This window comes from Notolabrus celidotus, chromosome 2 (assembly GCF_009762535.1).
Source record: "Notolabrus celidotus isolate fNotCel1 chromosome 2, fNotCel1.pri, whole genome shotgun sequence".
NCBI classification, from domain to species: domain Eukaryota; kingdom Metazoa; phylum Chordata; class Actinopteri; order Labriformes; family Labridae; genus Notolabrus; species Notolabrus celidotus.
This window is the reverse complement of record NC_048273.1, coordinates 2124536-2136897: the sequence shown is the minus strand read 5'-3', so window position 1 is coordinate 2136897 and position 12362 is coordinate 2124536. Positions and strand designations below refer to the sequence as shown.

The 12362-nt window shown below is 40.7% G+C and overlaps 1 protein-coding gene across 1 annotated transcript in view; it reads left to right on the top strand.

Moving 5' to 3' along the window:
• ptprsa (protein tyrosine phosphatase receptor type Sa) overlaps window positions 1–12362 on the top strand; it is a 290186-nt gene that overhangs the window by 189777 nt on the left and 88047 nt on the right. Inside the window, 5 exon segments of the mRNA XM_034711280.1 lie at window positions 2628–2723; window positions 2726–2822; window positions 2824–2930; window positions 2933–2944; window positions 6466–6656. Coding sequence (XP_034567171.1) covers window positions 2628–2723; window positions 2726–2822; window positions 2824–2930; window positions 2933–2944; window positions 6466–6656 — 503 coding nt within the window.

The following is a 12362-nucleotide window of genomic DNA, read 5'->3' as shown; positions in this document are numbered from 1 at the left end:
CTCTGAAACGGGATTCTTTGAGTAATAGTGAACAGAAACGGGTTTTATCTGGAGTATTTCTTCATCCAAAGTGTGGCTTCCCTTCTCACGGTCTTGTGGACTCTCCTCGCCCCAAGATACATGAGAATTTTACAGTCCTGGCTGCAGCACAGAGCCAACTCTCTCCTCCCAATAACCCCACACTGGGTCCAGAACCGCTCCGTGGGCCGTAATTGAAAGTGTTATTCACTGATTCAAAGAGACGATGGATGTCAGATGTCAGAGTTTCTGGCGTGCTTTTTTCTTGAGAGGGAGGAGTGTTGCAGCTCGCTGGCTGCAGAGTAAGCACGCTCTCTGCGGTCAGGTGCTGGTGGTAAGAAAGTCTAACATGTAGTATTTGTGGGAGTCAGGTACGTATGATGCAGACTCTGCCTGTGATTTGTTTCTGTTTTATTTCCAGAAGTTAAATGTTCGTATTTCTGTTTCTGCTGAGTATCTGTTTTTCATGTTTTCTCATGAGTTGTCATTTTTGAACCTTAACTGTTGTTGTAGTTCTTTCTTTGGAGTCACCTGGGTTACAGAGAAATTCATTCCCAGTACCCTCCTTCTGTTCATAATGATTTCCTCAGTCTTTGTTTTGGAACGAGAACACGCTGTGTTCCATAAGTGTCGTTTGAGTTCGTTCACTAAGTTGCTGTTTGTGGAATGTCGTTTTTTTGATTACGTGCTCTCTTACCTTCTGTAACAGTCAACGCTGTAATAATGAATTCTTATAAAAGAATCTAAAGCAGAGCATAGAGGGAACCATGCGCCATGCTCCAGGATACTCTCACACAGTCTTTTATTCGTTTAATACCACATCTGGATGAGGAGTCAGAACGTTTATCACTCCTTGCACAGCACACTCTGTGGACCGGCACGAGCCGTGTAAGAGCTTGGCACAGATTAGAAGCAAGAGGCATTGAATTGATTTAGAAAGTTCACAGATGTGTAGGTTTTAATATGTTTGGAAGAACACCTCAGACGCAAATAACAGCCGCGGCGCTGGAAAGCTTTTTATACTGCGACTGATTAAAAAGGACAAAACACCAAACCGCCGCCGCCGCGCCGCCGCCTAGAAAAATGAACACTAGAGAACAATCAGGTCATGATCATTCAGCTGAATGTTTGATGCAAAAAATACAGAAAATAATAAGAAAATAAGAAAAAATTAATAAATTAAATTAAATATTTAAATAAATTTAAATTAAATTAAATTAAATTAAATAAATAAATTTAAATAAATTAAATTACATTAAATACATAAATTAAATTACATTACATTAAATTAAATTGAATTAAATTAAATAAATAGCAGCAAAATAAAACAAACTGGTCAAAAAATCACACAAGGTAAGATCAAGAAATAAAACATTTTTTAAAAGACAAAAAAATCCTCTAAAAAAAACCTCTAAAGGAATAAAATTATACTAAAATAGATTTTTAAAACAGTTAAAATGAAGAAAAAAATAGAATAAAGTCCAATCAAGGATCAAAAACCAGGAAAGGACCTGCAGTAAAAGGGGTTTTAAGGAGATAATTAAAAGAGATTAATTAATATCAGAGAAAACAAGACAAAGGCTGAGCTAACTTAAACAAATCACATGAAAAGTTTTTAATACATTAATTTTATTTTTTGACTTCACGTTTCAGTATTTGTAATGACAGTAAGACAAAAAAAGTAGTATAAATAGTTTTAAAGCAGTCCATTTAAGGATTCAATTAGAACAGCAATATTTTCATAATTAGTTAAAATATATTACATTACAAACAAATCACTTCTGTTGTTTTAAGAGATCATAATAATAATTTTAATATTTTTTTAAAGCGCTTTTCACAGACAGAGAACATCACAAAGTACTTTACATAGACAATTTAATATATATATATATATTAAAAATAAAAATGATAAAAAAATATATTTTAAGACATACAGACAGTGAGAAAAATGAAAAAAAAGTAAGTAATATAATAAAATATGATAAAATAGATAATAATAATTATAAAATAATAAAAGCAAGGTAGTCCCTAGAGCACATGACACAGACTCCTGGAAGCAACAGTCAAATTAAAGTGGTATAAATAATTAACCTTAATGAACTAAACGCCTGACTAACAGGTGTTTTAAAGCTTTCTGAAGACATCAGCTGATCCTGCTGAGTGAAAGATGATTCATTTAAGCATATTCAACAAATGATTAATGAAGTAAAATGTTAGTTTTATTAATGTAACTAAATTACTCATCATGAAGCTTCACTCTTCATGAATAAAACTTAAGTGTGTCCAGCGTTCATCTCAGGGGCGGCCATGTTGATTCATTATTACAGAAGCTTGTCCCATCGTCCGTTTGGCTCTTCTTTTGACATTTGCTTGACAGTTTTGTTTTGTTTTCAACATATTTTGCCTCCGTCTTTGTTTTGCTAATTTTTGTTTGAATTGCTCTTATGGTTTTTTTATCCTTTTATCATTTTCTTTATCTCTCCCATCTTTTTTTTTTTGTTTTTCACCCTCCCTTTCCTCCGTCCTCTTCCTCCTCCTCTTCCTTCCTCCCTCCCTCCTCGACCCCCCTTCCTTCCTCCTTCCTTCCTGTCCTTTCCACCTCACCAGAGCCCTCAGCCCCCCTCAAGAAATTAAGTGCAGCAGCACCAGCTCCACCACCTGCTGGTAAGTTGGCGCCCCGCCTTTGGAGAGTCAGAACGGTGACCTGGGGGGTATAGGGTGCGCTACCAGGTGGTGGGCCCGTCTGACGGCGGCGGCGGCGGCGACGACGGGGAGCCCATGGAGGAGCCCACAGTCCCGCCAATGAGAGCAGGTGCTGCTGCAGCGTTTGGAGAAATGGACCCAGTACAGCATCACTGTGTCTGCCTTCACTGTGATTGGGCCAGGCCCTGAGAGCGAGCCCCTGATCTGCCGCATGATGAAGATGGTACATGAACTCTGTTTTCAGACCCTAAAGTGAAGTCATTGTTTGTATCACACGTTCATATGAAGCATCAGAACACTTCCAGGACACTTAATTGAGCAGATTAAAAGCAGCACTTACGTTCGGCTGTGTAAACGATATTAAAGGAAAATGTTAAATAGTTCACACATGGGGAAATCAAGTATGTTGCTATTAAAACATAACTAAATGTAATTCATAATAGCCGCCACATCGTCTGTAGGCTTTAACGGGCTCAGGCGCTCAGCAGAGAGCCATAAGAGTTATGAGAGCCGTACACTGCAAGGCCGTTCTGACGTGTTTATGAGGGCAACAGGAGGTTACATCAGCAGGTGTGTGTGCACATTAAGGATGCAACTTACACAGATTAATAGTTCTCCTGTCTTCAGTGACGACTCTTGTTGTGACCTTGAGTCAAAAACACAGCGAGGGTCACGGATCAGCTTAAAGGGATATTTCAGGTTTTTTGAAGTGGGGTCGTATGAGTTACAGTACACTGGTGCTCCTGGTAGCCACAATGCATGCCGGTGAGCTCTTCCCCTTTAATGAGGAAATTCCCAGAGGACTGGCCGGCAAGCTAGGCTACAATTCTCTGCAGACGGGATCACCTCTTTCGCCAAATTTGAGAAAATATGGTCCAAATTGCAGCTCTTTGACTTTGCCGTCAGAAACCCCGGATACACGCCGATCAGCTGTTTGGATCAACAAGCACGTAGCAGGATCAAGTAGCGGTATCGGTCTTTAGAGTGAGGTAAACTCATTTCTGCACATTTAAAAGATGGGACATACCTGTCTTTATCCCGGCTGTTCAAACAAGCAGACCTCCTGTAAGGCAGGGAACTGGGTGATGAGTGATGCAGACGGAGCCGTATGTGAGCCGCTGGTCTCCTCTGATTCAGAAAGGTCCTGAAGTATTGTAGTCACTAAGTCCTCTCCTGACAGCAGAAGCTCTGGGTCACAGTTTACACACTGGCACCACCAGGTGACGTAGGATCGGGGTGGGAGTTGATAAGATTTGATCAATCAATGCCATTGTGGATTCTGCTTATCAATCCAATCCCTTATCAATCCTCCTAATGATTCCTGAGGATTTTTTTGAGGGGGGGAAAAGTAGTTCACACAGTCTTCAGCACCAAGAGGAACCATTAATTTTTTCCAAAATGATGTCTGCACAAGACTGAACATGAACATATTCACCTTGAACATACTGAACAATAGGTTGACCTCATTCTTGGCGTGTTAGTCCGGACGTGGCCCCTCGAGTCTGGATGGAAAGACTTTGAATTTGGAGAGGAAAAAAAAACGCTTTCCTCCGGGGGTCATCGTAGAGGTATTTTACCCGCTCTCAGTGCCTCATTTTCGGCCGTGTGTGACATGTAATGCAACGTACCGCGACGTGACATGAGGGTGCTGGGAATCAATAACATTTGAGGTGTACAATTCTGATGGAATTGATCAATTGGAGCTGGTTTTGGATTCCCACCCCTAGTGGGATCTTCCTGCTCACTCGTTAGCACAGAACTTCCTCCCTCTCTTCTCGTTGGTAGGTTGGGTCTGCATGTGGAGTTCTTCCTCTGTAAACTCTGGTTCATTGAGGTCTCCTCTTGTGTCCACAGTAAACGGCATGTCATCGTCGCTGTCAGAATCACTCGTTTCTGCAGTTTGAAGTTTTTGTTCCTAAAAGTGCAGACAGATCCAAACAGCTGATCGGCGTGTATCCGTGCTCATGCAGCGGAAGAACACCGGTCTGTGAGGTGCGTCTGAAAATAGTGCCAAAACAAAAAAAAGGGGGTTTCTGACGGCAAAGTCAAGAGCTCCATTTTTCCTAGTAGAGCATGCAATCGCATGTGATGAGTGCCTGGACCATATTTTCTCAACTGTAGTGAAATTACATGAAAGAGGTGTCCCGTCTGCAGAGAATTGTAGCCTAGCTTACCTGCCGGATCTCTGGGAGATTTCAAATTAAAGGGGAAGAGCTCACCGGCACTCATTGTGGCTACAGGAGCACTAGTGTAATGTAATCATGGGTTCCCAAACTTTTCAGACCGTGACCCCCAAAATATAGGTGCCAAAAACTCACGACCCACACTGTCCGTGGATATATCAAATGTTGCTTCATACTGCAGTTATCTGGTCTGCAGATAATTAACCTAGCTACCAGCTACATGCACATGTGTCGTGTTTCCTGTGCTGTTATGATTAATGCTGCTACTAACCTTAACCTTAAGAGTCTAAAGAAAGGCTGAAAACTAATGAGTATTTGCCAGGCTTTATTTCTAAATGAATTACTTTTAAAAATATTTACAGTCATATGCTGCTTTTTTCTAGGCTGCATAAACATTACACAGAAGTGAGTGAATAATTACTTTAAAAAAAATCTTGCGACCCCCAACTAGTGTCTGGCGACCCCCCAGGGGGTCCCGACCCAAACTTTGGGAACCCCTAATGTAACTCATACGACCCCACTTCAAAAAACCTGAAATATCCCTTTAAAGGAAGTCATTTTTAAATTTTGCATGTGTTATTATATGTCAAATATCAAATATACTCAGTTACATCTTCTATCTGGTGCTTAAAAAAGACAGGAAGCAACAGCTCTTGCAAAAGCAGCTCAGCCATTATGCACAATAAGAAGAAAAGCAGGACATCACAGCTGAATAGCAGAAACTAAACGACAAAGGAGAGAAGCATTTGAAGTAAAATACACAGAATGACAAGTAAGGATGTGAGCATGTCACAGCACATCTGAATCATTGACGGATGGCTGACATTGCCTTCAATCCTCCACGATCCATTTCACGTCTATTACCGCAGCATTTCTGCATTTATATGACGTTGATGTACAACGGGCGCAGTCGTAGAGACAAGCCGGGATTGTTAACACTCGTCGTAGGAGACACCTTTCAGAGAGAGGGGTGAACCCGCTGCCCACAACGGCTGCAACATATTGGAAGGTGTCATCACGATAATAACGTGTGACAGAGTAAAGAAATAAGCCGGGGCTAAAAGGTGGGAAAAATTTGGGGGGTAATAAACAAGATTGGTGCATGATGCAGGGGAAGGTGGGGGAAACAGGGGTGTGATTTAGGGGGGGAGAGGGGGACTTGAAGTGTTTGTGGACGAGCAAATGGAGGCAGTTTTAGTGGAGGCGTTCTATTAATGGCACATCCATCTCAGGAAGGGCCGGACTGTGGCACTCTGAAAGGCCTGCAAGCAAGGCCTTCCATAAAGGCCTGTCATTATGACTGAGAGCTCCACACTGCAGGCGGACAGACAGGCAGAGACGTCCTGAGAGACAGAGGAGACAGGAGGAGAGTGTTGGGATATGATACTGCAGACATAAAAGTGTTTGTTGATTTGTATCCAATTGATTCCTCCAAGTTTTTAATTTGTTGCATAGAGTTTGACTTTGTGCATCTCACATGATGGGCTTTTAGACACATAAGGAGTCAGAGATTCTCACAGTGTAATGATTCTGATTGGAGTATCCGGTTTGTGCTCGACAGTTCCTGGGGCTCCTCCGAGGCGAGTGGAGGTGGAGGTCCTGAACTCCACAGCAGTAAAGGTGATGTGGCGCTCCCTCACCCCGGGGAAGCAGCACGGTCAGATCCGTGGCTACCAGGTTCACTATGTCCGTGTGGAAAATGGAGAGTCACGGGGGCTCCCCCTCATCAAGGACGTGATGCTGGGATGCCAGGTATGATTATCTCACAGTTTCCTCTGCACAGATTCAAGATGTCAGAAAATGATTTTAAAAACAGGAGAGTCACATGACGCTGATAACAGTCTCAGGATGGAGAGCTTGATTTCTCTTACAATGTCAGAGTGCTGTTTAAAGGGTTCATCAATCAGACTTTATTGTAGAGCTCTTTATATACACACAGTGATGTATTTAAAGTAATAATAGTCATAATAAAATACAATAAATACAAAATACACAAAAATATCAATTAATTAATTAATTAATTAAAAATACAAAAAATACCCAAAACTGTAAATCAATCATTTTATTGATAAAAAGTACAAAAATTATTTTATTGCTTAACAATCGAAAATTAAGCAAAAATATAAATAAATAAATGTATTGATTCAAAATACAAAACTACACAATAATATAAATTAATGTATTAATTGATTAAAAGTACAAAAGATACGCAAAAATATATATAAATAAACTAGTGATTAAAATACAAAAATGTGCAAATAAATAAATAAAAAAATACAAAATAAAATAATAAAATACTTTATATATCTTGACAAACAGCTAAACCCTTTATTTAAACCAAGACTGAAGTAGTTGTATGCTTGTCCACAAGTTTATTTGTACCTTAGAAAAGTTGAAACTTTAAAGGTGACATATCACGCTTTTTTCATCAACAATATTGGTCTAAGAGGTCCCCAAAACATGTCTTTAAAGTTTATGCTCAAAAAAACACTTTGAAATCAGATTTGGTCTGCCTGAAAAAGTCCTCTTCTTCATTCCTCCTCAGAACACTCTGTTTTCCCTCTGACCACGCCCCCTCCGGAAGTGGATGTGCCTCGGCGCTCCAGCACGTTGATCTAATGTTTACATGTTGCTGAATATACACGGCGCTCAGAGATCAGCGTTACTTCAACCCTCTGAATCTGATCCTGACGGAGAGGCGCCTGTAGCAGGACCTTTCTGAAGGATTGGTCACAGATTTAGTGTTTCTTGTTGTTTTATTTATCAGTATGTAGACGTGTGCTTGGTACACAGCTACTAACATGTAGCGATGTGGCTATGCTAACTAGCGACTAGCACTTATCCATGGATAAATAAAAATCATCCACTAGATCTTCAATCTGCAGACGTGGGGAGTAAAACCGACCTCTGCAGAAAGGCCGCAGGCCTTTCTGAAGCGATTGGTCACAGATTTAGTGTTTCTTGTTGTTTTATTGTCAGTATGTCGACGTGTGTCTTGGTACACAGCTACAGCTACCGACATGTAGCTATGTGGCTATGCTAACTAGCGCTAGCACTTATCCATGATAAATAAAAATCATCCACTAGATCTTCAAATCTGCAGACGTGGGGAGTCAAACAGACCTTTGTGTTTATTAAGACAGCCTACAACTAGCATGCCTCCCTCCTAAGCTCCTTGTTAGCACACATGTGTGCAGGGAATGAAAACGGAGGAGGGGTTGAGTTGTATTTTATACAGTCTATGGGCTGAACAAGCTCGAGCTCTGACTCCTGTTACAGACCGGATATTGTTGTTACGTAACAAAACACTGAAGTCTGAAACGGCTGTTTCAGCACACATTTACAGAAAGGTGGAGAAATCAGAACAGGGGCAGAATGGATTCTTTTCATTCTCGGGGGGTTTGTAGACAGGGACACATATTTCAGGTAAGAGAACCATTAAAAGTCAATTTTGCATGATATGTCACCTTTAAATATATAAAAGACATACTTCTTGACTTTAACATACTTTGACTAGGCAGTGTAAATATATATATCACCTCAAATAAAATTAAATCTTTTAACATGACCTTATTTATGTATTTATTATATTTTTCTGCAACTGCAAACCCGCATGTATCCAAAAATATCTCCAAAAATAAACAACAAAAAAACAAAAGAATATTAAACAAATAATTTATCTCAAAGGTGAGACCGTTCAAGCAGATGTCACAGTTATTACCATGTTGTCTAACACCTCCTCACTTCCTGATCACAGGTCATGTACGCCTCCACCTGAGGCACACTTCCTGTAACTCTTAAAGTGATCATCACGACTGAAACAAAACAGGAATAAACTTTAAACATTTTAACTGTTTAACATCACAACACATTTCATTTATCTTTAGCTTCCATCAGGCTAAATCTAATGTTAGCATTAGCTGCATTAAAGCTAATTTTACACTGAAAAGTGGTTGAGTGCTAGCTTAACCGTTTGTAGAACACAACTAGAAAACAGCTAGCTAGCTTCATTAGCCAGTGTTGATGGACTCTGTCATATCTTATGATGTTGTTAGCATTCAGCTCCTTCTTAATTAACAGTGACATTAGCTTCACATTGTACCGCAGCGTTATTAGTTGGAGCCACTTTAGTGGAGTGGAGTAAACTTTAGTGTTCCTGTGGGGCAGCTTGCTTTGCAGACAGTCGTGCACACAATTACAACAACACACCACACATGGTTACAGATGGTTTAAAAAAGCCGGGAGCTGATGGAATAAAACATTAGCTTTGTGGTGATTATCTGTAAGTTGAACATGCCTTGCTGTTTCTCTGCATTTTATTTATTTTGCTGTGCATTTAAAAGGACCGTGCATATTAGAACACTTCTGTACATATGCCAGAATTAGCCAAAAGGCTAGTTTGCCAGATGTTAAAAAAAGCTCCCTAAAAAGATCAACATTAAACAAAAAACTAAAATTAAACCAAAACACAAACAACAACAAAAAAATAGAAAAGAAGAAAAGTACAAAAAGCAGCATTTTTAAGTTTCATGTTTCAGTCACTGATCAATCCTGAAGTTTTGAAAATGATTAGTCAGATTTTCTCCATCAATGCGTCTCCCAAACTGAAACACAGCAACATCACATTATAACCGCTTCTGAGCTCCTCCGCCCGCGCACCACGACAGAGGATTAAAGCCTCTGCTTGGAAATGATCAATCCCACCAAACAGCCCAGGTCTGCCTTTGAATGTACTTTTCAGAAACAAGATGCAAAGAGAGTCACCAATTAAGCAGATAGAAGTTACAGCGATGCACTGATTCGTACCTCAGTGACATTTCAAAGAAACTTTGCCCCACTTTCTCTCTCTCACAAATTCTGCAAATTGTGTGCTTCTTCCTCGCTGTTGTGGCTTTGCAAATATTTGCTGCAGTATAGGAAGCGATATGGGTGCTCTCCCCTTTGGATTTCATTTCATATTGCTGTAATATTCTTTCCCCTCAGCCCACAACAAGAACTGTAATCACAGCTTCGCTCATCTTGTCCTCCCTTTTTCTGCCTCCACTGCTTTTATTAAGAATTTTCAGACCCCGCTTTATGGCAACATCTGCCGTGAAATGCCTGATTGTATGCTTGTATCAAATGAAAAAAGACTCAAAGAAAATGCTTATTATAGTAGTCTGTGCCTGAGGGCCAAAAGTAAAATTGGCATGAAACATTTCACCAAAAAATCAGCCTGCATCTGACAGGCTCCAATTGTAATGGAGCCCTGTATACTGTAATGACATTTCTTCCTTTTTTACAAAACTTCTGTCAACACCTATTGGAGGAATCCTTTAGAGCGCGCCTCGTGCACCGTAACAATCATCCAAATGGAAATTATTAGCCCTGACGCGTGGAGTAAACAACACAACAAAGAATGCTTGGATTCAATTTCAGTTATTTTTAGAATGAGTGACTGAGAATCAGTTTCTTTATGTGAATGACGAGTCCATTCAGGGACAGAGACACCGGCGTCATGTTTGAGACTTTGAGAATCAGCGGGTCCATGAAATCAAGTGCAGAATAGGTTAAATAGTATAATCATAAGAAAGTCTCAAAAATACAAAACCCCACAGCCAGAGAAGGAGGACAACCTGATATACTTCTAGAAATTAAGTAGAATAAAAGACGCTCTAACTAACCTGAAGCTGGACCGTTTTCTGTCTCAACACGAGCACAGGAGTGTCCAGTAGGGGGGCGTCGGTCTAATCCTGCATAATGTAAAGCTTAAAGGTGACTATATCATGCAAAATGGACTTTTTAATGGTTCTCTACCTGAAATCTGTGTCCCTGTCTACAAACCCCCCGACAATGAAACTAATCCATTCTGCCCCTGTTCTGATTTCTCCACCTTTCTGTAAATGTGTGCTGAAACCAGCGTTTCAGTTTTCAGTGTTTTTGTTACGTCACAAACGCCATCCGGTCTGTAACAGGAAGTCAGAGCTCGGAGCTTGTTCAGCCCATAGACTGTAAAAATACAACTCAACCCCTCCTCCGTTTTTCCTTCACTGCACACATGTGTGCTAACAAGGAGCTTAGGAGGGAGGCATGCTAGTTGTAGGCTGTCTAATAAACACAAAGGTCGGCTTTGACTCCCCACGTCTGCAGATTTGAAGATCTAGTGGATGATTTTTTAGTTGTCATGGATAAGTGCTAGCGCTAGTTAGCATAGCTCACATAGCTACATGTCGTAGCTGTAGCTGTTTACCAAGACACACGTCGACCATGCTGACAAATTAAACAACAAGAAACACTAAATCTGTGACCAATCCTTCAGAAAGGTCCTGCTGCAGGCGCCTCTCCGTCAGGATCAGATTCTGGATCAGATTCAGAGGGTTGAAGTAACGTGATCTCTGAGCAGCCGTGTATATTCAGCCAACATGTAAACATTAGATCAACGTGCCGGAGAGCCGAGGCCACACCACTTCCTGAGGGGGCGTGGTCAGAGGGAAAACAGAGTGTTCTGAGGAGGACTGAAGAAGAGGGTTTTCAGGCAGACCAGAATCTGATTTCAAAGTGTTTTTTGAGCATAAACTTTAAAGAATGTTTTGGGGACCTCCTTAGACCAATATATGTTGATGAAAAAATCGTGATATGTCACCTTTAAGGCTGGTTCATACTTCTGTCCACCATTGTTTTCATTACATTAAAAAACTCAGACTACAAGAAAAACCAAGCAGGAAACCGGATGAAGAAATGTATTAATATTTTATTTATATTACTTACTATTTACTGTTGACAATGTCAAGGAAGCAGGCTATGTACAACATTCATATTCACAAAAATGTATTTACTTTATAAACAAACTGCCAATGACAGTATCATTTAAACCAATATTATTTAAGAAATCAAGGTCCATGTAAAGGATATTTGAATGTATAACATTTCTAGTACGTGGCACCATGGGATCACAACACATTTACCTGTATGTAAAGGAGAACTGAGTTGGTCTAAAGTGCTAACACCCTGAGCTCCACATACTTGTGCGTCGATGTCCGTGCCGCGCAGCAATTCTCCTCCTAAACACTAGAGGGCGGTGTGGTCTCTCTTAGAGCCGGTCGCCTGCTTCCGGTCCCGCTACAATCTCTGTTTCCTTTCCCTCAGAGATTCAGAGCGTGTTCTGTTAATCTCCAGCTGATTCATGTTGCTGTTTATCATACAGACATGATTACAGGAAGAATAGAGAGGAGGACATGAAATACACGGACGATGAGCGGGGTCCAGGAAGTGCTGTAAATGCGGGAAATACAATGCAGCTGAGCGGACCAATCACAGGGCTTGCGGTCCGCGTTGATTCTACTTGTAGTTACATTTTGGAGGAGGTGCACGTCAGGTACGTGCGTTGGCCTCTGCGTAGGTACGGAGCTACGTGGACCCCCGGCGTAGGCTCCGCCGTCGATTGGACGTAGAAGTATAAATCAGCCTTAACTTAAACTC